Source organism: Marmota monax, unplaced genomic scaffold, assembly GCF_021218885.2.
Source record: "Marmota monax isolate L192 unplaced genomic scaffold, Marmota_monax_Labrador192_F-V1.1 WCK01_AAM20220418_F8-fsc00019, whole genome shotgun sequence".
In the NCBI taxonomy this organism is placed as follows: domain Eukaryota; kingdom Metazoa; phylum Chordata; class Mammalia; order Rodentia; family Sciuridae; genus Marmota; species Marmota monax.
In genome coordinates, this window is record NW_026695242.1 from 9,535,932 (window position 1) to 9,562,366 (window position 26,435).

Below are 26,435 nucleotides of genomic sequence, written 5' to 3' on the forward strand. Positions count from 1 at the left end.
GAGGCCTTAAGCAACTCAGCGAGACCCATCACTAAATATTAAAAAGGGCTGGGGGTGTGGCTCAGTGGTTAAGCGCCCAATCCCTGGTACCAAAACAAACAAACAAACAAAAAAATCGGTCTGGTCATTCATACCTAACATCCCCTTTGGGATTCATGGTATCAGGTGCTAGCATTCACCAGCAGACAACACCCAGGCCTGGTCCTCTAGAGACAAGTGTCAGTTGTTTGAAAGAAACACAGAGACATCTCATCTAGCCTTGGAACCAGTAAAAGGGGCGCCAAAACCACTTAGCTCTCCATTTGAAACCAACAGGGGCTTCTGCATAATTTGAACACTGTACTACTTAAAGCACTTAAGAGAAAGTGGCCCATTGAATGGTCACTGACAGTGGTGTAAGCTTTTTCTGAAGAACTATTTGGGAGATTGGGGCAGGGTCTCAGCAGTAGCGCACTGGTATGTGTGAAGCACTGAGTTCGATTCTCAGCACCACATATAAGATATATATATATATATATATAGAGAGAGAGAGAGAGAGAATTGGGAGATTGATTCTCTTGGTAGTTTAAAATATATGTTAGAGGGCTGGAGTGTAGCTAAATGATAGAGTATTTGCCTAGGATGCTCCAGGCCCTGGGTTTAATTCCTAGTACCACTAAAAATAAAAAATGTGTTTGAATATCATCTGGCCTTAGAATCTGTCTTTGCTATTATTTGCTCTGTAATTTTAGACAATGAAGTCGAACACGATTTTCTTGGGCATGAAAAGGGAATAACAAAACCACTTCATAGCCAGGCTCCATAATCCAAGTACTTGGGAGGATGAAACAAGAAGGGATCACAACTTGGAGGCCAGCCTTTACTATTGAGAGACCCTGACATACAGATAGATACAGATAGATGAGATAAGATAGATTAGATAGATAGATAGATATGGATGTGACTCAGTGTTTAAGCACCCCTAGGTTCAATCTCCGGTACAAAAAAAAGTCTAGGAATGGACCTATTATAACTCACCTATCACATTCCTTAGTATTTACCAAAAGATTTTAAAATCAACATGCTATAGTGATATACACATAGCGATGTTTATAGCAACACAGTATACAATAGGGAAGTTATGGAATCATCCTAGTGCCCATCAATATGTGAATGAATAAGTTCTACTCAGCCATAAAAGAGAATGAAATTATGTCATTTGTTGATAAATGGATAGAAACGGAGAAAATCATACTAAGTGAAATAAGCTGCACACAGAAAGTCAAGGGTCAAATGTTTTTCCCTCACATGTGGAAGCTGTATAGAGAAATGAGGAACAAAAAGGGGCGTCTATGCTGGACATTGTGAACACCTGTAATCCTAGGGGCTTGGGAAGCTGAGGCAGGAGGATCCTGAGTTCAAAGCCAGCCTTGCAACTTAGTTGGACCTTGTCTCCAAATAAAATATAAAAGGGGCTGTGGATGTGGCTCAGTGATTGAGTGTCCCTGATTTCAATCCCTGGTACAAAAGAAAAAAAAAGTAGGTTGGAAGCTGTAGCTCAATGGGAAAGCGCTTGCCTAGCATGTGTGAGGTACTGGGTTCAACACTCAGCACCACATTAAAATAAAGGCATTCTGTCCATCTACGACTACAAAAGAAATTAAGGGGGCTGGGGCTGGGACTCAGCGGTAGCGCACTTGCCTAGCATGTGTGAGGCATTGGATTTGATTCTCAGCACCACATATAAATAAAATAAAGGTCTATCAAAAACTAAAAATTAAAAATAAAGAGCAGTAGTGTAGAGGCAAAGGGGAAGAATTAGGGAAAAAAGTTGACCAAATTATGCTATGTCCATGTATGAATATACCACAATGCATTCCAATTTTATATGTAATTACAATACACCAATTAAAAAATGAATAGGTAGAAGGAAGATCAATAGAATAGAGGAAAGAGATCAGGGAGAAGGAAGAGGACAGGGAAGGGGATAGTACTATGGATTGAAATAGAGAAAAATTGTTATATGCTTTTATGAATATATCAAAATGAAACCACTATGATATAAAACAATGCACAGAAAATGTGTAAAAAAAAAAAAAAAAAACCCATAAGTGGACTTTTGATTTCTTTTTAAATTTCTTTATTTTTATTTGGTGCTGAGAATCAAACCCAAGGCCTCACCCATGCTGGGAGAGCGCTCTACCACTAAGCCACAACCCCAGCCCCTACTTTTGATTTTTTTAAAAAAATTCATAGTTTGAGAAAATTAAATACAAAAATGAATGAAAAGCACAATAAAAAAGAGCTTTTAAAACCCACAATTGATGGGCATAGTGGCACACTCCTGTGATCCCAGCAACTCAGGAGGAAGACTGAGACAAGAGGATCCCAAGTTTGAGGGCAGCCTCAAAAAATAAAAAGGACCGAGGATGTAGCTCAGAGGTAAAAATCCTCTGGGTTCAATCCCCAGTACCAAAATAAAACTCAACAAATGTTTAGAAAGACAATTCAAAATATTGCATTTATGACAGGTTAATACTTCAAGTTTTATTTTTTTAAAGAGAGAATTTTAATATTTATTTTTTAGTTTTTGGCGGACACATCATCTTTGTATGCAGTGCTGACCCGGGCCGCACGCATGCCAGGCGAGCGTGCTACCGCTTGAGCCACATCCCCAGCCCTAAGTTTTCTTTCTTTCATGAGATTAGTTTTTACTGCACTCGAAAGTTTTAAAAAGAAACATGTTTATATAAACTTGTATTTGATGTTTCAATCTCAATTTTTTTACACATTTTAGGCAAATGTGCAGTGATGCTTGAACTCACAGTGTGATATCCTTATATTCATCTTTGTTACCTCAAAATTGTAAACAATGCCTGGCACATAAGAGTCTTGTCACTAAATGTTTATTGAACATTAAGATGGAAATGGGGAGTGGGCACAGAAAGACATTGGAAATAACCATATGCCCAGGCAGGAAAACGTTTCAGTCATTTTGGTATTGGGTGTGAGAGAAGGGAGAACAAGCATGTATGCAATTAACCAATTAAACAAGAAAATGTTTCATAGCTGGGATTTCAACATTGTACCAAAGAATTTGGAATATGAAAGTGAAGGTTGAGCCCCTGCCTCAAGGAACTTGGTGTGTGATTAAGAAACCACCAAACTTTTGTGATAACTGCTGTATTCAATACTGCTGTATACAGTAGTGGGACAGGTTTATTACCAACAGATGTTTGATAAGAAAGTAAGCCCTAGAGCAAATGGAAAACATTGTTAAAACTTACCAAGTATGCAAGTTCCTTTGTAATGTATCTGCATGTAGGCACAAATCCAAAATTCCAACAGGAAATATGCAAAAGTCCTTTTTAATTCAAAGGTAGCCAGATGTTACATAAAGGAGACTAAATAGCAGCATAAAATTCAATTTTAAAAAGTTGAAGAAATGTGTCATCTATATTCAACAGGAAATGTGAAGTTCTCAAATGTCAATTCTACTAGGCCAGTTTCCTCTGATTTAGATGATATACTGTTTTTCGTAAAACAGTATATTTGTGGAAGAATTTCTATTTTAAAGATATGTGTACACACACACACACACACTGAATTCAAAAGACTCAATAAAAATGTTAAAAATACGAATCTCTAAGTGATGTGATTATGGGTGGTTTTTATTTTCTTCCATTTCTTCTCTATTTTTTTTTCAGATTTTCAACAATGGAAATGTATTACTAATAATAAAAAAAGGAGTAAGGATTAAAAAAAACAAAAAAAAAAAAAAAAAAACTACTGTTAAACACTACTGCCAAAACACAAAAGAAAAACAATGTGAGAGAAGGCTCTCAGACATTCATACCTATTTATGAATTCAGTACTCCAAATTCTAATGCTAAATAGAATGTGCTGTTTCATTTACAAATTCAAAAATATGAGGATTGGAATAAACTGATTCAGGTTCAAATAGCTGTTAATTGAGCACACTAGAGTACACAGTACCAAACTGGAGACCAAAAGCTGAAGTCCATAAAGGTTCTGGGTACTAGAAAAAATACAGAGCAAAGTGGCTGAATACTGTTTGAAGTGGAGAATTTGATAAGTTTCCCCTACCTCCTCCTTCCTTCAAGAAGATATAGGAAGCTATTATTTAATCTTGTTAGAACCCCTACAAATGGGAAGGTAATTATAAGATGAACCCTTTATGTCCATCCACCTTGCTGGCATTTACCTACTTATTATCTTTTTCACTCTTTTCCCTGGAACCTTTTCAAAGGCTATCCAAAAAAAGGCCTACAAAGCCCTCCAAGATATGATGCTCTCCTCTACTTTTCTCATATTGAAGACCCCAACAATAAGAGCTACTTATACGCTGGGGATGTAGCTCTAATAGTGTTTGCCTAGCATGTGCAAGGCCTTGAGTTCAGTCCCTGGTATTTCAAGAAAGAAAGAAAAAAAAAAAAATACTTACAGTTCCCTCACACCTTTCAACCATGTTGTCTTATTAGCTATTCTGTGCTTTTGCCTAGATTCCCAGTTCCTTGTTTATTTTATCCCCCAATTTGTTCACGTTCAATCACCATACCTAAAAAGCTTTCTCTGAACCCCTTCTCCAGTTCCTGGCCTGGGAATCATTGCTCAGAGCTTGCATTTAGTCACTGCCATGGACTTAGGGTTCTTTATCCATCTACTTCACTAGATTCTGAGCTCCTCAGGAGAGAGACAGAACATTCCTTATTTACCCAAAACATATTGTCTGGGACATTGTAAGCACACAGGTAATCTGATTGAATGTACTAATACTCATGCAAATTAATAGGTCCAGCACTGCAAGTCCTCCCCTTCTTGGTTTAAATGAAATCTGGCTCTTCTGGAAAAATACACCCTCTGTAGCTTTGTCAAACAGATGTTATTCATTCCCTGACATTCCAAGTACTCTGGTTGGTAATCAGTGCTCATTTCTTCAAATCCATTTCCAAAGCATTACCCTTTACTTTGTGTAAAAGCTTTGTCTTTTTGAAGATACATGGTAATTTTACCACATCTCTTCCTCATTCAGGTAACTTACCAACCTCCATAATTTATTGCTAGTTTGCAACCTGTTTTAATCTTCCTCTCTCCTCAGTTCTGGCTTGTCTTCATCCTAGACTTCATTGTCCATGAAAACCATCTATATGATACCTGGCTTCACATTCATTGAATGTGAAATGACTTTTTCCCACAACAGGCATACTACCATATCCTACACTTATTTTCTCCCCAATTGCTCCATCCCGCCTGCAACCCCCAACATGCTATAGTTGAACCCAGGGCACATTATGTTATCAACCCCATCTCCACTTCAGTCCCCAGGCAGTCTAGACTCCATGGGCTATTACTCCAATCACTTTACCAAAGTCCCCTCCCCCCCCCTCTCTCTCTATATATATATATACACACACATATATATACATATACCTTTTCATCCTTTCAGGTCTTTCACAGATTAAAACCCCAGTCTCCTTGGTCAACCAAGTATCTCCTATTTCTGTTTCTACAATCAGACTGCTGGGTGCTGCTACAGGAAATTGCTCTAATTGTAGCCACTATAAATTCAGTCCCTTTTTACCTTATCATCTGAAAACACATCCATGATATGGGCTAGGGTTGTTGGCTCAGTGGTAGAGCGCTTGCCTAGCATGTGAGAGGTCCTGGGTTCAATCCTCAGCACCACATAAATAAATAAAATATATAAAAAATAGAAAAAGGCTGAGAGGTGGGGGGAGTACAAAAGGACACAAAATCTCAGGAGAAAGGAAAACACATCCATGATAATATTTTTCTGCTGACCAAATGTTGAGATGTGTTTATTTCATCTAAGGCTGAAATCTCTAATTTTCTCAAAAACAAAAACAAAACTTTTTTTGCCAAATGGAATTGAACCTGTGGCCTCACACATGCTAGGCAAGTACTCTTATCACCAAGCTAGATTCCCCAGCCCTTAAAATCTCTATAATTTTGCCCTTGATTCTATCCCTTGCAATTCTTCTACCTCAGTCTTCAGTCACAAGGATCACAGTCCTGGGCCACTGCACACCCAGACTTCTCCTAAATCTTCATAGTGCCCTCCCTTCCCGTCTTTTCATTAATGTTTCAACATACTCAGACATTCCCCAGTCCCATCACCACCACCACCCACACCAAATCCTCACCAAACCTCATGTCCTTTCTTCTACCTCCAACCTTTAAGTTATTCTTCCCAATCCACAGCTAAAATTTCTGAAAAAGATGTGCACGTTTATTGTCCCCACTTATTCCTCATTTCCTACTGAATTCACTGCTAGCTGGCTTCTATTCTCAATACTTTATTAATAAGGCTGCTCCTAATGTCTCATTTCCTTTTTCTTAAGTCCAGTGGTCAGTTCAGATTCATCTCCTGATTTCCTTTGAAAGCCTCATACCCCTGAGCTTTCTGCCCTCTTACTACCATCTCTTCTCAATGGGCTCCCCTTTCTTCCATGTATTAAGTATGGTAATTTACCTCTGGGTTCCTTCCTCAGTCTTCATTCCTTATGATGCTTTCGCTGGATAATCTCATTTACCACCCTAACTACATTTTTCTTTTTAATTCTCAAATCTCTCCAAAACAAGTATCTCCTAAGCTTCAAACCTATAAACTAAATTTCCTACTGCTTTATTTCCTTTAACAAATCTTATCCTCAATATTAAAATATATCTAATCCTGAATTTACCATATTCCCACTTCTTCCCCATTAACTTTTCTTGTTCTTCCTATCTTAGTGAAATGTTGATTTCATTCTTATGCCTCTCATTTTCCAATCCAATCAATAACTGAGTCCTAACGATTCTACCTCCTAACACAGTGGTTAAAAACACTGGTGTTGAAGCTAGACTTATCTGGGTTCAAATTCTTGCTATACTACATGTTGTCTAGCAGTGGCAAGTAACTTTTGGGCAAGTAACAAGCTCTCATGTACCTCAGTTTCATCACTTAAAAATATTACGTCTCAGATGGGCTTGGTGGCATATGCCTGTAATCCCAGCTACTTGGGAGGCTGAGGCATTGCAAGGCCAGCCTCAGCAATTAATCTCAAAATAAAAAAGGGCCTGGGGATGTAGTTCAGTGGTAGAGTGCCCTTGGGTTCAACTCCTAGAGGGGGGCAGGAGTTACCTATAAGATGAGCATCTCTACCTTGGATTACTCCATGATCCTCTTTAGATTTCTTGGCCTTCAGTATGCCCCCTCTAATCCAGTATTATCAGTACCGCCACAGTCTTTCTGAAACATACATCTAATCATATTATCCCATACTATAAACCCTTTAATGGTTCAAGAAAAAATTTGAACAATGCAGATAAGGTCTATAACAAATGGTCCCTGTTAAAAACTAAATCCTTTCTCTTATTTCTGTTCTCTGCCTAGCATTAATTGTAAGTCCTCAGCCTTACCCTCTAGGTTCCTACATATGCTGTTCTATCTGCAAACTCTCTTCCTTCTAAACTCTTCTTCCTACCATACACACACATATGGCTAGATCAACTGATACTTCTCCTTTTCTTGTTTTAGGAGCCTTCATGACTTCTAAAATTGGTCAGGTATACAATGAGGTCCTCAGCATTTCATATCTACACTTTTCTTACTTTTAATTAATCTCTATCATAAATGCTGATTGTCTATTAAGACAGTAAGTAGCCAGACACAGTGGGTGCATTCCTATAATTCCAGAAATTCAGAGGAAGCTGAAGCAGGAAGATTGCAAGTACAAAGTCAACTTCAGTAACTTAATGAGACCCTAAGCAACTTAGTGAGACTTTGTCTCAAATTTAAAAAATAAATAAATAAAAAGGTTTGGGGGGGTGTATCTTAGTGGTAAAACGACCCTAGATTCAATCCCCAGTATCAAAAAAGAGTGAGTTTCACGAGCATACTGATTATGCCTATTCAAGCTATATTCCCCAGTGAATAGCACAGCAATGGATAGTGGACAGTCAATAAACTATCTGTTGAATAAATTAAGTGTGCACCGCTCACATCTTTTGAATTAAATATATCTAGACCTCAAAAAAATATACCTAACTAACCACGTCATCAGTTTATACAGCCCTTTAATGCAGAAGGGATTTATTTCCTATCACATAATCTATGGAAGGAATGATTTGAATAAAAATACACCATATTTTGTAAAATATAAACCTTAAGAAAGGTTAACTTGACTGTGGAGACTTAGAAGAAATTTTAAAAAGATTACACTGAGAAAATTCTTAACACATAGTGAAAAGAGACAATAAAAGGAGGGTTTTTTTTATTCAAAGTTATAACTGGATAAGTAGATTTGTTTACAACCATTTTTGTGAAATACTTTTTAAAAAAATACGACCAACTTCTTTGCAAACAGCAGACACACACCTCAACTATGATGACCTAATTTTTGGTGGATAATGTACATGATTAGGCAGACATAGGCAAGCTCACACTGGTAGATTAACTATCAAATGCTCAGTCAAAACTCCGTTTGTGGCCCCCGCTTCTTGATCGATTTCTGTTCCCACTTCGTCTTCTACCATCTTGTCGACTTCCTGACCGACTTCCCTGTCGACTCGGTCTACCTGACCGGCCACCAGATCGACCACCTGATCGACCTGACCGGCCAGACCTGCCACTTGACCAGCCACTACTCCTTTGTCTGGAATTAGAAGATGTATTTCCATCATAATACTCTTCGATTTCAGGTAATTTGGCTGGCACTGAGAGTATCCAATCTGAATCATGCCACTCTGCCTGTTAGAAGAATTTACAGGATTAATAGAAATGCAAAATTGAAACCATAAGCAAGCAAAGAATACTTTTGCATGTCCTTTATCTGTTAGCCAAAGATCATCTATCACTTAAATCCAAAGTGTCTGGAACAAAAATGAAAACCAAAAAATAAGCAAAAAGAAAACATGTTCAGGGCTGGGATTGTGGCTCAGCGGTAGAGCGCTTGCCTAGCACAGGCGGGACCCGGGTTCGATCCTCAGTACCACATAAAAATAAAGGCATTGTGTTGTGTCCATCTACACCAAATAAATAAATATTTTTAAAAAAGAAAAAGAAAACACGTTCAATGACTAAAGTTACTAAGCTTTAGTTTCAGGAGAACTCTCTGACCCATTTCAAGACTTTAAACTCATCAATTTACACGGTCTAAAGGAGACTGCTATCTGCTTTCTTAGGACAAAGAAATAGAGCATTAATACGCATTCCATTATTTTAAAGAGGTATACTGACAAAAACAAGATATATTACGGCCGATAACAGGGATTAGAAATCTGTCAACAGTAACCAGGAACTAAAAAATATAGCTACTAAAAACAATTTACTAGAGTAATCAACTCAAGATACATGAATCAGTGGTATGGAGACAGTGCTCAGTAGTAGAATGCTTGCCCTGGGTTCAATCCTTAGTGTTCCCCTAAAAAAAAAAAAAAAAAAAAAAAAAAGGCAGCTCATAAGAGCAGTGCAATGTGTTATCTTGGTAATAACCATTGTTCATTATGAGCACAAGTTGCCAAGGGAAGTCAATGTAAAATGCCCTGTTGATAAGAATGAGAAGAGAAAAACACCCACATAAATCATTGGTAGGTTTGGCAACATATGAGCACAGTCTTAAAAATGCACAAACCAGGGCTGGGGTTTTGGCTCAGCGGTAGAGCATGTGCCTCACACGTGCAAGAGCCTGGGTTTGATCCTCATCCTGACATAAAAATAAGTCAATAAAAATAAAAAATAAAGGTATTATGTCCAACTACAACTAAAAAATAAACATTAAAAAAAATGCACAAACCTTTTGGCCAACAGTCATATTAAAAAATTCATCTTAGAGAGATTAAACATGGCAATGCAGGAAGAATTACTTATATCAATATTCTGGGCAGTTTTATTTATAATAATAAATTGGAAATAGTCTAAATTTCAGAAAACAGAACACTGGTGATCAAAGTTGAGCCTCCATACCAGGGCATCATAAAAAATAAGCAACTGTAGCCAGGCATGGTGGCACATTCCTGTAATCCCAGTGACCTGGGAGGGCAAGACAGGAGGATCCCAAATTTGAGGACAGCCTCAGCAACTTAAAGAGACCCTGGCTCAAAATAAAAAAAGGCTGGGGTTATAGCTCTGTGGTAGAGTGCTTGCCTAGCATGTGTGAGGCACTGGGTTCTATCCTCAGCACCACATAGACATAAATAGAAAAGGTTCTGTGTCCATCTACAACTAAAAAAAAAAGAAAAAAAGGTGGGTAGGGGGAGGCAAGGAATATAGCTCAGCGGTAAAGTGCCCCCTGGGTTCAATTCCCAATACCCACCCCCCAACAAAAAAAGAGTATCTATAATTGATGTAGAATGTATCCATGATATAATGCTAATATTTAAAAAGACTTCAAAATTGCTGGGCACAGTGGCTCAGGCCTGTAATCCCAGGGGTTCAGGAGGCTGGATCAGGAGGATCATGAGTTCAAACCCAGCCTCAGCAACAGTGAGGCACTAAGCAACTCAGTGAGACCCTGTCTCTAAATAAAATACAAAATAGGGCTGGGGATGTGGCTCAGTGGTTGAGTGTCACTGAGTCAATCCCTGGTACCAAAAATTAAAAAAAGACTTCATAATTAATCCTATTATTGATTCAAAATATGTGACTATATAAATATACAAAGGTATATAACAAATTTTTGGACTCTAGTGGACCTGTTTCTTCAACATATAAAATACAAGGAAATTTTTTGGAAAAAGAAAGGACATCCTACAAATTGAAAGAGAAATAGAAAACAACAAATTACAATATATAAACTTTATGGACTTTATTAATGAAAAATTTTCTGGAGTGCTGGTGGTGTAGCTCAGTTGACTAGCATGTGTGAGGCCCTTGGATCAATCCCCAGCACCAGGAGGAAAAATGGGGGAGAAAATAGGGGAAATTTAAATACAAAATATTTAGGGATTATTGTTTCGGAAGATTTAAATATGATACTACAGGTATACTTTTTAAATATATGAAAATATTTATGGTTGAAATGATAGAATGCCTTAAAAGACACAGGGAAGTGGATAGAAACAGAGATGAAACAAAACTAGCCATGAGCCGGGCACAGTGGTGAATGCCTAAAATCCCAGAGGCTTGGGAGGCTGAGGCAGGATGCAAAAAGGAATGCGCTAAGCAACTCAGTGATATCCTATCTCAAAATAAAATACAAAAAAGGGCTGGGGGAAAAAAAATGGGCTGGGGATGTGGCTCAGTGGGCAAATGCCCCTGAGTTCAATCCCTGGTACCAAACAAACAAAAAACCACACAAGCCATGAATAGCTGAAGCTGATGACATGAACATGGGAATTCAGACAATTCTATCATTTTATTTGATTAAAATATTTATAATAAAAAATTTTTGATTATGAGACAGACTGGATATTTCATATTAAGGAATTCTTAACTGACTTAGGCATGATAATGATAGAGTAATTATGTTTTTCAAAACAATCTTTTAGAGAAGGAGATAAAAATTTTTTTTAAATACCTGTAACTTTTCTGACTCGGTTGTAGGAACATCAAAGCAAACACCCTAAAAGCAAGCAAAATAAAAATATTTTTATCTAGATGCATGAGTTAATTTTTACTAATAAACTAATATTTGCTGATAATCTTTGCTATAAAAAATATTAAGTGTATTCCAGAGTATCTGCTTAATGTATTTTCTAAATCAGAAAAGTAACTAAATACAATATCTAATAAGAATCTACTGGGGCTGGGGTTGTGGCTCAGCGGTAGAGCACTTTTCTAGCACATGCGAGGCCCTGGGTTCGATCCTCAGCACCACATAAAATAAATAAATAAAATAAAGATATTGTGTCCAACTGCAACTAAAAAATAAATATTAAAAAAATAATATTTTGGGCTGGGGATGGGGCTCAAGCGGTAGCGTGCTCGCCTGGTGTGCCTGCGGCCCGGGTTCGATCCTCAGCACCACATACAAACAAAGATGTTGTGTCCGCCAAAAACTAAAATAAATAAATAAATATTAAAAAAAATAATAATAATAATAATATTTTTTAAAAAAGAATATACTAATAAGACTCTAGAATATTCTCTAGTATTATTTTTTCAATCACTATAATTTTATTCCATGTCCCTTATAAAATGATCCTTCTAATAAATTCTTTAAAAACGAATAAAATAAAGATAGATAGATATATCTCAAAAATAAACATAATTTTTTAATTTCAAATAAAATAAAATTTAGAGCCAGAAAGCTTCTGTCAAAAAGGTAGAAATTTGGGCGGGGCTATAACTTAGTTGGTAAAATGCATGCCTTGCATGCAGAAAGCCCTGAGTTCTAATCCCCAGAACCACAAAAACAAACAAAACAAAACAAAACAAAAAAAAAAGTGGTAGAATATTTATCATATAATGATACTAATGTAGCCAGAGATGTTTCCTCTTCAGTCCTGGTTGAAAGTTAATTTAATACTCAATAACTAGTTTGGTCTATGGATCTGCTTTACCTCTCCTCTATGTTTTTTTGTTAATGTTTGTATGTTTTCCCTATTTGCTTCAAATCTGTGTTGAGGAGAAATAACAGTAAACCTTTAAAAAGATGATTATTTCCAATAAACAATTTAGTTAATAAATTCTATGTTAGAATAAGCCTACCTACGTAGCAATGTGAGATAAATAAATATAACATCTTTTCTCAAAACCATTAGAAGAAATCACAGTCACTAAAATTATACTTTTACGAGCACAGTGGCACACACCTCTAATCCCAGCAACTCAGGAGGCTTGCAAGTTCAAGACTAGCCTTAGCAACTTAGCAAAACCCTATCACAAAATAAAAACTCAAAAGGACTGGGGAATGTATCAATGTAAAGCACCCTGGGTTCAATTCCCAATACCAAAAAAAAAAAAAAAAAAAAAAAAAGATTACAGTTTTATATGCTATATAAATAAATGTTGAAATACTTATTTAATTCATACTATTAAAATTAACAACAAATAAATAGCAGGTTAATTATAACAGACATATTGTGTGTTGTCTAAACTGTATAGCTATTTAACTGTTGCAATTATTTACTCTTAGAAAATAAACACACACAACTACACGATATTTATACCAAAACAGAAGCTTAGATAACTTGGGTTTTAGATAATCAAACCAGGGTTGGAAATGTGGCTTAGAGGTAGAGCATGCACAAGACTCTTGGTTTGTTCCCCTTGGTTTGCACTGTGGGGGCGGGGCAGGGAACAGAAAGACAAACCACGCAGAATGACTTATAGCTCTAGAGAAATGAATTAATTATATAATTCCCCAAATTCACAACTGGAAACAAACCAACACTTAGAAAAATAGAATTATTCATCCCATTAGGCTATTGCTTATAAATACTTGTGGTCATTGATTAAAAATCTTTTGGATTATCTAGAAAAGCCTACCATATTTCCTTTTAGGAGGCACATTCTTGTAATTTGGGACACAGCATTACTACTCAGCTTTCTGTTAAGTTCTTTCCAAGCACAGGTGACATTCTGTATTTCTTCAGGGCTTTCCAGAGTCATTGTCACAAATCCCTTAAGGGAAAAAAAAAAAACTCACATTATGTTTGGGAAAAAAATCAGTAGCAGCACAGGACAATGAAGTTCTATCTCTATAGACCTATATGACTTAACTGCATTTCTTATGAACCAACAGTATAACATGGCTGCTAAAAAATAACTTCTCTGAAACTAAATTAAAAGACTAATGTTTAGGGGCTGGGGCTGGGGCTCAGTGGTAGCACACTTGCCTGGCATGTGTGAGGCACTAGGTTCGATTCTCAGCACCACATATAAATACATAAATAAAATAAAGGTCTATCAACAAATAAAAAAAAAAGACTAATGTTTATAGATCTTTGAAAGTATCATCTTTCTGTGTAGTGTTGTAAAGACTATATTTAATTCTTAGCATCATGCTTTATAAGAGAATTAAACAAAACAGCATCAGAGAATGATAAGGTAGTAAAGACGAAAGGAAACACTGAAAGAGTTTTTAAAAAGTTACCTTGGAGTGGAAGAACATAAAAAAAAGGAAAAAAATCTCTCTGAACTTTTGAAGTACTATACTAATTAAGTATACTACTAATTAAATAACCAAAAATTACTTGTTTTGTAAACCTTCACTGAACAGCAAAAGGACCATCATGAAGAAGATAAAGAAATGTAAAAGGAGAACAAGCTATTATAGAATGCATCAGGGTGATTGGGAAAGACCTCTCTGACTGGGGATGTGGCACAATGGTAGAAGCCTTGGGTTCAAACACTAGCACCACAAAAAAAAAAAAAAAAAAAAAAAAGACCTCTCTAATATGGTAATGAATGAAGTCAAGGAGGAAGCCATTATGAAGAGGTAGGTTAATGTTTTGAGTAAAATTAAATAGGTTAGCCAGGTGAAGTGGTACACATCTGTAATCCCAAAGACTCAGGAGGCTGAGAGACAGGAAGATGTCAAGTTTGAGGCCGGATTCAGTAAGTTAGTAAGACATTTTCTCAAAATAAAAAGGACCGGGTATGGTGGCACATGCCTGTAATCCCAGGAACTCCGGAGGCTGAGACAGGAGAATCATGAATTCAAAGCCAGCCCCAGCAAAGCAACTGAGTGAGATCCTGTCTCTAAATAAAAATATAAAATAGGGCTGAGGATGTGGCTCAGGGTCGAGTGCAGTATGGGGATACAGCCCAGAACTAGAGCACACCTGAGTTCACTCCATAGTACTACAAACAAAACCAATATGGTTTAAATATTGTTTTAAGATATTATACATTTAAGTATTCGGTGAGTTATTGGGATAGAATATCTGCTTGATGCTAAAAGTATCACCCCACAGATTACTAATTAAGAGAGTAAAATATTCTTTGAAAATGGAAATATATGGCAGTTGCCAACAAACAAGCAACCAAACTAAGTATACTACTAAAGCAATATGACATATGCTTCTTGATATGATTCACTATGAAGTATACAGTATTACATATAACATACTCTTGCCAAAAAACATTTAGCCTGAATATAAAAATCAAGCTTTGACATATGCATTGTGACTCTGGATAAAGGCAAAAATAAATTATGCAAGAAAAATTTTGGACAAATCCAGAAAGTGAGATCTTCTAACAGACAACTGACCTAACTCTTTACAAATTCAAAGTCATGAAAAATAAAAAAGATGGAAAATTGTTCTAGACTAAAAGATACTAAAAAGACACAACAACCAAATTATAACATAAGAACCTTAACTAGAATACTGATTTTTCACACACACACACACACACACATAAATGGAGAAACAACTGGACATATGGTTAACTTCCAACAAAATGACATTTGGCACAACTATTAATATCTGCCACAAGAAAACCATCAGATGCTCCATTTGCACTCATTTGTGCTACACCAAATGTCACAAGCAAATTTATCTGCCCTGCCCCATTTCTCCCTCCTCCCGGCTACAGGGATGGCTGCCCAGAATTACTCTGCCCTATCATTCTAATATCCTGACAACAGGCTATTATTGTCTTATAAAGGTTCCAGGACCAAATTCATGTGCACTCTTGTCTTTCTCTACATCAGAGAGATTTTACTGATGAGTCTCTGCATACTGGGATTCTGCTCACTTATACCCAGATAAGTAAATCTTTAAACCACTTGCTACCAATGGCTCTTATGTGTTTTTTTGTTTGTTTGTTTTGGTACCAGGGATTGAACTCAGGGACACTCGACCACGGAGCCACATCCTCAGCTCTATTTTGTATTTTATTTAGAGACAGGATCTCACTGAGTTGCTTAGTGCCTTGCAGTTGCTGAGGCTGGCTTTGAACTCGCAATTCTCAGCCTCCCCAGCCCAAACCATTGGGATTATTGATGTGATAAGTTTTGATATCTGACACCAACCTGGCAGTGGGCCATGTCAGTCAGTGTTATACACACAGACCCTTCCACATAGAATCCCTACTTCATATTCTACTATGTTATGATGTCACCTGCACAGAATCTGTTTCTCACTTTGCATGATTTCATAGCAACAAAATGAAGTATAGATTCTGTTATACAAGTTTCAGTTTGCACAGTGCTGTGCAATGTTAGGATTTCCTATATTTTACTCCACATACACATTTTTGAAATAAACAAATCTGCATATTTATTAGATATAAGATGATTAATGTAGAACTACAACATTTTTTTGGTGGTGCTGGGGATTGAACCCAGGGCTTTGTGCATGCAAGGCAAGCACTCTACCCAACTGAGCTTTATTCCCTAGCTCATTTTTGTAGGTGAGACTATGATATTGTGATTATGTAGACAAGAATCTTCATCATTAGAAGAAGCAAATACTTAGGAATAATGTCATAATGTTTCAACTTACTTCCAAATGGTTTAGCAAAAAAAAAAAAAAAAAAGTATATTCAAAAACAAAGCAAATGTAACACAATATTGACAGTTGTTGAATCTAGGTCATTATTTATTGCAATATTCTTTCAATTTTTTTTTCTATAGGCTTGAAAATCTGGAAGATGGCTGTCAAGAAAAATTTAGCAGAGCGTGGTAGTGCAAGCCTTTAATCCCAGTGGCTTGGGAGGCTGAGAAAGGAGGATCACAAGTTCAAAGCCAGCCTCAGCAAAAGTGAGGCACTAAGCAATTCATTGAGACCTTGTCTCTAAGTAAAATACAAAATAGGTCTGGGGATGGGGGCTCATTGGTCGGGTGCCCCTGAGTTCAATCCCAGATACTGCCTCCACCACACCCCCCAAAAAATTTAGGGGTGGAGGAAAATGAGAAAGTCAATTTCTAATAGAGCAAAACAGTTTTCTCTGCACAGAAAGTGCAATTTATTGAAGGGAGTAAATGCAACACTCATTGATTATGCAGTTACTGCTATAGCTCAATTTCACCCTTTTCCCAACCAAATACAATTATTTCACAGACTTCTACCTTATCAGAGGTGATCAAAGACCGTGGTTCAAAGCTTGATGCACCAGAAATGTGGGCTAATGCTGCAGCCAATGCATCCACTGCTCCTTTCTCTTCTATCAGTCTCTGAGCTGATGGTCGGAAAAAATCAACAGCAGCAAAAGAAACAGAAGCCAGAGACCTACGGTTTAAAAATAGTAAATTTTCTTGGTCATGACAGGGAAAAAAGATGAGAGAATGAATGGGAAAAGAAAGAGTAACGTTTTCATATATTAATATAACTAAATGTCTGCTGGTAAAACTGGTGATTAAAATTTTCTGATATTTGAACTAGAAGAGCTTAAAGATGAATAGCCTAATACAAAAGCAAAAATTATTCAGCAAGGTCAGAAAGCATACCTGATGGCATCCATGCTTTTAGATTTAACTAAATCCATTGTAGAAGGAACACCTACACGTTTAAAAGTAATTCCCTGAAAATGAAAGAATTACATTAAAGAAAAATGGAATTTGTTACAATTAATTCCTAAACTAATATAGTTTGTTGAATTTCCATTTCTTGGAAGATTTCCAAGTCTTAGTGGATAAAAAGATCTGCTTTTTCTAATAAATTATCTATTATAAATTTCAAAAAGTGAAAACAATTTTTTTTGAATTGACCCTTAGTTACAATTATGGAATTTGACTTGCAAAACAAAGCTGATTCAAAAAAAAAAGAACATTATTTAAATCAATCAACTTTTTTCCTTATTACTCCCATCTCACTTTACAAAGTTTATGAGATAGTATATAAAAATATTATAAAATAGGAGAAAATGTGAAATACTACAAAAAAATCTGGAACACAGAAATTGTACAATTTTTATAGACACTGGCTATTACATAATTATATTATGGCAAATATAATTTTAATTTTAAATTATTATACCAAAACAATGTCACAGTCACCCATTTATAATTCTGTAATGGTGTATGAAATCGCAACACACTTATTTCAATAACAAGGGAGAAATTCAAGAGAAAAATGAGAAAGGCAGCTCTTCTATCTTCACAATAAAAGCTGTATTAAAACAGTCTTGCAGCTAATATAAATTTAGCTCCCACATGCTTCACATCCAAATGCAGCTTAAACTGAGAAAAGTTAAGAAGATCTATTTGTGAGAACAAATATAAAAAGAGCCCTTTTCTAAGGCACCATTTAGATAATAAGCCTGAAATAATTCAACTTTACTTACTGCTTTTTGTTCCACATATCTTAGTTGACCTCTTTCTCTTGGTTGATAAAAACATATGCAAATTCCGGTCCGACCAGCTCTACCTGTGCGTCCAGAACGATGGATATAGGACTCAACATCCTGAAAATTAAAAAAGGAAAACACTTTTTAAAATTATGACAAGCTCCACAGTCATCCCAACATCCAAATAATGAAATAAAATAACAATAATTAAATTTTTATTTCAATCCTGTTGTGCTTTTCAACATGCCAAATAATTTATATGCTAGAATTTTGGGATACAGGGGATGGTTTTAAGCTTTCTAACCATCTCTTCCAGAGTTCTTAACATAAACTTTATATAATTCATTTATATGATTTTGTTGATCCAAATTTCAAATTCAAAAAGTGAAGTTAATCACTGAAAAGGCCATCAGATTCGGATCAATTTAACACCATAGTAACAAAAAAACACCTGAAAGCAAGAATGATGGACATATTTTTCATATTTCAAGCAATACTTGTAAATAAGATAGCAATTTATAAAACTGCTCTTGTTTTCCCCAGACCAAATCCCATTTCCTACCTGTGGAGGAGAACTTTGAATCACCAGGTCAACTTCAGGAATGTCCAAACCACGGGCAGCCACATTGGTTGCCACCAAAACTTTGAAACTACCTTCTCTGAAGCCTTTTAGTGTAATTTCTCTTTGTGACTGTGCAATGTCCCCATGCAAACACTGAGCATTCTATTGAAAAAAGAATCACAATTACATATACAGTTCATACTTGCAACTGATAGCACCCTAACATCATTCAGTCAATGCTCTTTTTATCTTTTAATTTCCTTTTCTCAATGACTGTAACAATGCATGCTGGTTTTTGTTTTTTTTTTGAAAAATCAAACATTATAAAAATATTTAACTAAAACATAAAAGTGTCCCTAAGATCACCCTCTTAGAAATAATTTACTGCTACATGCCTGTAATTCCAGCAGCTCAAGAGGCTAAGCAGGAGGATCTCAAGTTCAAAACCAGCCTCAGAAACTTTGCGAGACCCTAAGCAACTTAGCAAAACTCTGTCTCAAATTTTTAATAAAGGGCTGGGGATGTGGCTCAGTGGTTGAATGTCACTGGGTTCAATCTCTGGTACCAAAAAAAAAAAAAGGAAATAATTCATTCCTAACACTCTGTCATTGTTTTTTTGTTTATTTTCTTAGAGTGCTGGGGACTAAACTCAGGTCCTCATTCATGCCAGGCAAGCACTATACCACTGAGCTACATCCCCAGCCAGCAGATTTTTTTTTTAAATACATATACATATTATCCCATGTTATCTACATACACTAACAGATAACACAGTTTTATATTTTTGGGTATTAGGGTTTTTGTTTTTTTTAAGTACTAGAGATTGAACCTAGGGGCACTCTACCACTGAGCTTCATACCCAGACTTTTTAAGTAACGAATTTCTCTTTTTAAAATCTGAGACAGAGTCTTGCTAAGTTGCCCAGGCTAGGCTCAAACTTGGGGTCCTCCTGCTTCAGCCTCCTGAGTTCTTGGGATTTACAGGCATATACCACTGTGCCTAAACCACGGGCACAGTGTTTCTGTATAAAAAGGAATCATATTTTATATATACTGTTTTGCAACCTACTTAAAAATTTTAATACTATAATATAAACCTTTTTTCAGATCCATAGAGGCAACTTTACTTAATTATTAAAAACTATCTTTAAATACAGTTTTTACATATGGATGTAGTGAGTGGCATTTACTTTAACAATATCCCACTGATGAACATTTGAGTTTTATCCAAATTTTCACCTTTAGAAACGACACTGTAGTGAACAAACTTGTACTTATATTTCTGGATACTTCTGTATATGTGTATTTCAAAAGATTATATGTCTAGAAGTTGAATTTCTGGTTCAAAATTAATGAACATTTGGGGCTAGAAATGTAGCTCAGTGGTAAAGCAGATGCCTAGCATGCACATCTGGGTTCAATCCCCAGAACCATAAAAAAAAAAAAAAGAACATTGAGGGTCTAGAGATATAGCTCAGAGTTGGTAGAGTTCTTGCCTCACATGCCCAAGGACCTGGGTTCAATCCCCAGGAACCACCCATAAAAAAAGTAAATAAAAATATAATAATAGGGGCTGGGGATGTGGCTCAAGTGGTAGCGCACTCGCCTGGCATGCGTGCGGCCCGGGTTTGATCCTCAGCACCACATACAAACAAAGATGTTGCGTCCCCCGAAAACTAAAAAAAAATAAATATTAAAAAATTCTCTCTCCCTCTCTCTCTAAAAAAAAAAAAAAATAATAAGAAGAAGAACATTGAACAGCTTACTAACTACTGACTAATTTTTATAAAAAGAAGTTGTGCCCCCATTAACTTTTTATATACTGCAAGAGTTTATTTCATCATACCCTACCTGCCCATATATTATAAATGATAACCTTTGTTAATCTAATAGGCAAAAATAACTTTCTGCCAGGCAATGGTGGCACACACTTGTAATCCCAGTTACTAAAGAGGCTGAAACAAGAGAATCTTGAGCTCTAGAGCAGCATGGGCAATTAGTGAGTCCTTTTCTCAAAATTTACAAAAGGGTGAGCTAGAGTAAGTACTTTGCTTTAATACCAGTACTTCGGGGGAAAAAAAAAAATCCCCAATGCTGTTTTAATTTGTACTTTTGTAATTTATTTATTTATTTATTATTATTTTTTAGTGGAGTCCTGGGGATTGAACCAGAGATGCTTAACCACTAAGCCACATCCCCAGCCCTTTTTATTTTTTGAGACAGAGTCTTGCTAAGTTGCTTAGGTCTTCACAAAGTTGCTGATGCTGATTTTGAACTTGAGATCCTCCCATCTCAGCCTCCCTAGTCACTAGGATTACAGGTGTGCACCACTATTGCACTTCTGTTATTTTTAGCAAAGCTGAACCTATTTAAACTAGGTTGATCTTCCATTTGTTCTCCAAATAATTTTCCTAATACTATGAATAAATTACCTTGTATTCCTTGCCACTATTAAAAAGTTCATCTTGCCACTATTAAAAAGTTCATAACAATGATTTAACCCCAACAGTACATGCCTTAGTATCTAAACTTACTGCATAATGAGTGAATTCACTGTGTACCTGCTATGTGCCTGAGATTGTATTAGTTTCCGGAACATTCATAAAGAAATAGTTTAGAACACACAATTTGATAGGTATCTTCAAAACAGTACAATAGCTGGGCACTGTGGTGCATGCTTGTAATCACAGTGATTCAGGAGGCCAAGGCAAGAGGATCATAAGGTCAAAGCCAGCCTTAACAAAAGCGAGGCACTGAACAACTCAGTGAGATCCTATCTCTACATAAAATACAAAATAGGGCTGGGGATGTGGCTCAGTGGTTGAGTGCTGGAGTTCAATCCCCAGTAACAAAACAAAACAAACAAAAAAAAACACCTAACAGTATGATATGTGCCGCGACAGGTATATATTTACATCATGCTACAGAAATATCTAAGGGGAAATCTGACTATTATTATTTTGGAGTTACTAGGCATTGAACCCAGGGCCTCATACTTGCTAAGTGGGAAACAGGTCTGAAACTGAGACCTGAATGATAAATAAAGAACTAGGAGTTGGGGCTGGAGTTGTAGCTCAGCGGTAGAGCACTTGCCTAGCATGTGTGAGGCAGGGTTTAATTCTCAGCACCACATGTAAATAAGTAAATAAAATAAAGGTCCATCAACAACTAAATAATATTAAAAAAAAAAAAAAAAGAACTAGGGGTCATGTAAATGAAAGAACAGAAAGCTAGGAAGTTTCAGGTTAGAAATATCATACATAAATAGTATGTCTGGGGAACTACAAATGTTGTAGTACACTACTACTGAAACAGATTAAGAAAGGGTAAGTGATAAGAGATGAGACTGGGAAAGGAATATGAACTTTATCTTAAGGACAAGGTGAAACAATTGAATGATTCTAAAGAAAACTATCACAAACACATTTATAATATAGAAGGAATACTCCAATTAGTGTATCTATACACTATATCACTATATCTATAGACAAAACACAAACTGCAAAAATTTAGAAGAGATGTCAGACCCTAGGATAGTGATAATGACCACCTATTCACTCAACAAATATTTAGAGACATACTACATATCAGGCATCAGGATTTAAAAGGCACACAAGGGGACTGAGGATATGGCTTAGTAGTAAAGTGTCCAGTATGTGTGAGTGTGTGAGGCCCTGAGTTCAATCACCAGCACCACTTAAAAAAAAAAAAAAAAAAGTGAACATGGTAAGACTGCCTGTCTTTATGGTCTTCATACTCCAGTAGTGGAGAAGGACATGAAACAAATAATTAGACACAGAAATAAATTTATCCAGCAAGTGTAAAGAATGAAGCATCAGTCTAAGAATCAAGAAGCACTAATCCAAACCTGACCTAGTTTGGGGCACGGAAGGATTTCCTGAAAAGTGATGCTTTGAACTGAGATGTGAAAGACAAGAGGAACTTGATAAGTGAGGTGGACTGCAAGTTCAAGAGCCCTGTGGTGACATGAAGTATAACATGTATGAAGATAGTGCAAAAAATGGGGAGCAAATGTGATAATAAGATGAGGCTAGAAAGGTAAATAGGGTAACTGAATTTGAAAACTATTACTTGACAAAATTGGGAGGATTTGGTATAGAGAATAGAAATGAAGTACAAAGAAAAAAAGACATTCATGATTCTCAGGTTTTGAGTTTCTGCAATGGGAGTAGAAAATAAACTAATAAACCACAGGAAACAGTATGCAAAAATACTCCTTGATAACTGAATTGCAAATGGTGAGGAAGAAAAATCAGGGGGTAATACATAAGTTTCACTTGGGCTATAGGTAGATATATCATTCAAAGATAGGGAACAATGGAGCCAGTTGAGGGGCTATTGGAGTGTAAAAAAGAATGAATTCATTTTAGGTCATAATGAGTTGGGGATTATGTGGCCAATAGAATAAATATAGGCCTAGTATTGGAAAGACATATCTAACTGAAGAAAGATTTGGGATTATAAGCAAACACACAATGACTAAAGTCATAGGAGTGATTAGATATGTGTATCTATGCATACATACCTATATTTCTATATTTCTACATTTATGGACTGCTTGCTACAAAACTATTGTGCTAAACGTCTCAAATAAATGGTTTCATTGAAACGTTGAAACTGTAAAACAAAACAAAACAAAAGTGATTTTTAATACCACTTCTTTAAAAAAGGAAGCACAGGCACAGAAACACAAAGTAACTTTGCTCAAGCTGCCTAACTAGAAGGTAGTACACTGGGATTTAAAACTTGATCTGACTCTGAAGTCTATGCTATCAGGTTGAATATCCTTAATTAAAAAATCGGAAGTACACCTGGGGGCAGTAGCTCATGCCTGTGATCCCAGCAACTTGGGAGGCTGAGGCAGAAGATCACAAGTTCAAGGGCAGCCTTGGAAACTTATGGAGACAGGAGATCCTGTCTCAAAATAGTTTTCAAAAGGGCTAGGAATGGGATTGGGGCTCAGCAGTAGAGCGCTTGCTTGAGAGGCACTGGATTTGATCCTTAGCACCACATAAAAATAAATAAACAAAATAAAGATATTGTGTCCATATACAACTAAAAAAAAAAATATGGCTAGCAATGTATCTTAGAGGTAAAATACTTGGGTTCAATCCCCAATACCACACAAAAGGAAAAGAAACCTGAAATCCAAAATACTCCGAAATCTAAATTGAGTTTGTTTGTTTTGTAGTACTAGGGATTGAACCCAGGGCTTCAACATGCTGTGCAAGCACTTTACTACTAGGTTACATTCCAGTCCTTTTCAGTTTTTCAATTTTGAGATAGGGTCTTACAGAGCTGCCAAGGCAGTCCTCAAACTTGTCATCCTCCTGCCTTGGTTCCCTGAATAGCTGGGGTTAGAGAGATGCCTCAGCACACCTAGCTGAAACATCCCCCACCTTCTTTCTTTTTCATGGTGCTGGGGGCCTTGTGCATGAGAGGCAACAGCTGTACCTCTAAGCTAAACTGCCAGCCCTATGAAATCTAAAAAATTTTAAGCACCAAGATGACCTCCCAAACATTTTGGATAAGGGCTATTTCACCTGTTCCTTGTCACTCCCAACACAACTGAGAGGAACGCCAGTATTGAAAGACAAGGACTGGGAGTGCTGCCCAGTGGTAGAACACTTGGTCTAGCATATATGAGGGCCTGCGTTCTATGCCCAACACAGAAAGGAAGCGGGGGAAAAGGTATGGTATGGGCAAGAACAGAAAAAGATCTCAGAAAAACACAGAAAGATAGCCAGAAGAGGAAAACTCATACGATTATCATGGAATCAATTAAGAAAACTGTTTCAAAAAAGAAAACAGCTATATATATAAGCTACCATACTTTAAATGAGTTGGGCAGTTTTTATAGTCAATTTTTCAAATTCACTTTTTAAAAAACTCAACACAGGTTTTTTTAACTTGATAATCAGCCCTAAAAAGGACATATTACATTCTTGGTATCAGTGATGATTTTCAGATCTCCAACTTTTTTTTTTCCTTTCTTTTTGTAGCACTGGGGATTGAACCCCCGGGCACTCTACCACTGAGATACATCCCCAGACTCTTTATTTTTCATTTTCAAATGTGGCACACTTCATGAATTTGCATGTCATCCTTGTGCAGGGGTCATGCTAATCTTCTCTGTATCATTCCAATTTTCGTATATGTGCTACCAAAGTGAGCACTATTTTTTATTTTGAGACAGGGTCTAAATTGCCCAGGGCTGCCTCAAACTTGTGATCCTCTTGCTTTAGTCTTCTAAGAAGCTGGCTTTACAGGTGTGCACTACCACACCGGCAGGTTTCCAAACTTTAAATAAACTGTTTCCCAAAAGACTGTATGTATGTAAAAGAGAGAAAGAATTTGTTGAGAATTTACAAGGCATTTTATTGAGAAAACCAAGTAAAACTTGACCTATAGAAAAAAATTAAGTGAGGTTATAATTTAAAAACAGAGAAACTAGGTGCTAGGGGTAGCTCATGCATGTCTAGCATAAGCTAGCCCCTGGGTTCAAGTCTTAATACCCCAAAATAAGTAAATACATAATAAAAATAAACCATTTAGACTCCCTAGTTTGTCCATAAAACTCAACATTCCTCATAATGAGATGCTGCTACTACTTTCTGCCTAAACAGCAGTCATCATGAAGAAGAAAAATTCCATATTCCAACCACAGAAATTGATTATTGTCACTGGGGGGGTCTTTGTAGCAAGGCAATTCCTCCTTCAGAAGCACTGACTTCTAGGACAGTTACTATTGAAGGTCCTAAAGCAATAACAGGGAATATCATCAACCACCTCAACATTTTCATTATTAAGCATCCATCTGTTTATATCAGATGTTTTAAACATGACAACCAATGCTATATAATTAGTAAAAATAACACTGTAGAAGATGGTAACAGCATAGTATTTCATCAGTTCTCACATAAAAACAAATAGTGGGCTGGGGATATATCTCAGTTGGTAGAGTGCTTGTCTTGTATACACAATGCCCTGGGTTCAAGGTCCCAGCACCACATACATATAATAATAATAATAATAATAATAATAATAATAATAATAATAAAAACAAATAGCAGGTGAGGCGCAGTGGTACATGCCTATAATCCCAGTGGTGCAGGAGGCTGAGGCAAGTTCAAAGCCAGCCTCAGAAAAAGCAAGATGCTAACAACTCAATGAAATCCTGTCTCTAAATAAAATACAAAATAGGGCTGGGAATGTGGCTCAGTGGTTGAGTGGCCCTGAGTTCAAATCCCAGTATCACCCTGCTCAAAAAAAAAAAAAAAAAAAAAAAAAAGCAACTAGAATAAGAAAATTAAAAATCCACAGAGAACATCTATGACAAAACTAGTTCCAGGCACAGTGACACACGCCTGTAATCCCAGCAGCTCAGGAGACTGAGACAGGAAGACCACGAGTTCAAAGCCAGGCTCAACAAAAGTGAGGCACTAAGCAACTCAGTGAGACCTGTCTCTAATAAAATATAAAATAGGGCTGGGGATGTGGCTCAGTGGTTGAGTGCCCCTGAGTTCAATCCCCAGTACCAAAATAACAAAAACAAAAAAATTAAATGAAAACGCATTCTAGTAATTTTTCAGAATAGGGCAAAACCTGTATGTATGGGGTGGGGCAGGGGATTTCTGTGACCTAAGAAGCAGCATTCTCTGGAAAGCATATTCTC

At 36.6% G+C, this 26,435-nt stretch overlaps 1 protein-coding gene and 1 non-coding gene across 4 annotated transcripts in view; both read right to left on the reverse strand.

The window, feature by feature from the left end:
- Nucleotides 1-8,246: 8,246 nt before the first annotated feature.
- The window catches only part of Ddx50 (DExD-box helicase 50), a 34,810-nt gene continuing 16,621 nt past the window's right edge, over nucleotides 8,247-26,435 (reverse strand). For all 3 annotated transcript variants that reach the window (XM_046419857.1, XM_046419859.2, XM_046419860.2), the window contains 7 exons: nucleotides 18,741-18,902; nucleotides 18,176-18,295; nucleotides 17,340-17,413; nucleotides 16,962-17,121; nucleotides 13,433-13,567; nucleotides 11,520-11,564; nucleotides 8,247-8,752 (listed from right to left, as the gene is read on the reverse strand). In XM_046419857.1, coding sequence (XP_046275813.1) covers nucleotides 8,471-8,752; nucleotides 11,520-11,564; nucleotides 13,433-13,567; nucleotides 16,962-17,121; nucleotides 17,340-17,413; nucleotides 18,176-18,295; nucleotides 18,741-18,902 — 978 coding nt within the window. In that variant the 3' untranslated portion in view covers nucleotides 8,247-8,470. The remainder of the gene's footprint in view (nucleotides 8,753-11,519; nucleotides 11,565-13,432; nucleotides 13,568-16,961; nucleotides 17,122-17,339; nucleotides 17,414-18,175; nucleotides 18,296-18,740; nucleotides 18,903-26,435) is intronic.
- Nucleotides 24,830-24,936, reverse strand: LOC124076161 (U6 spliceosomal RNA). Its single transcript, XR_006846267.1, has one exon. It is a non-coding gene; the product is annotated as a U6 spliceosomal RNA (small nuclear RNA).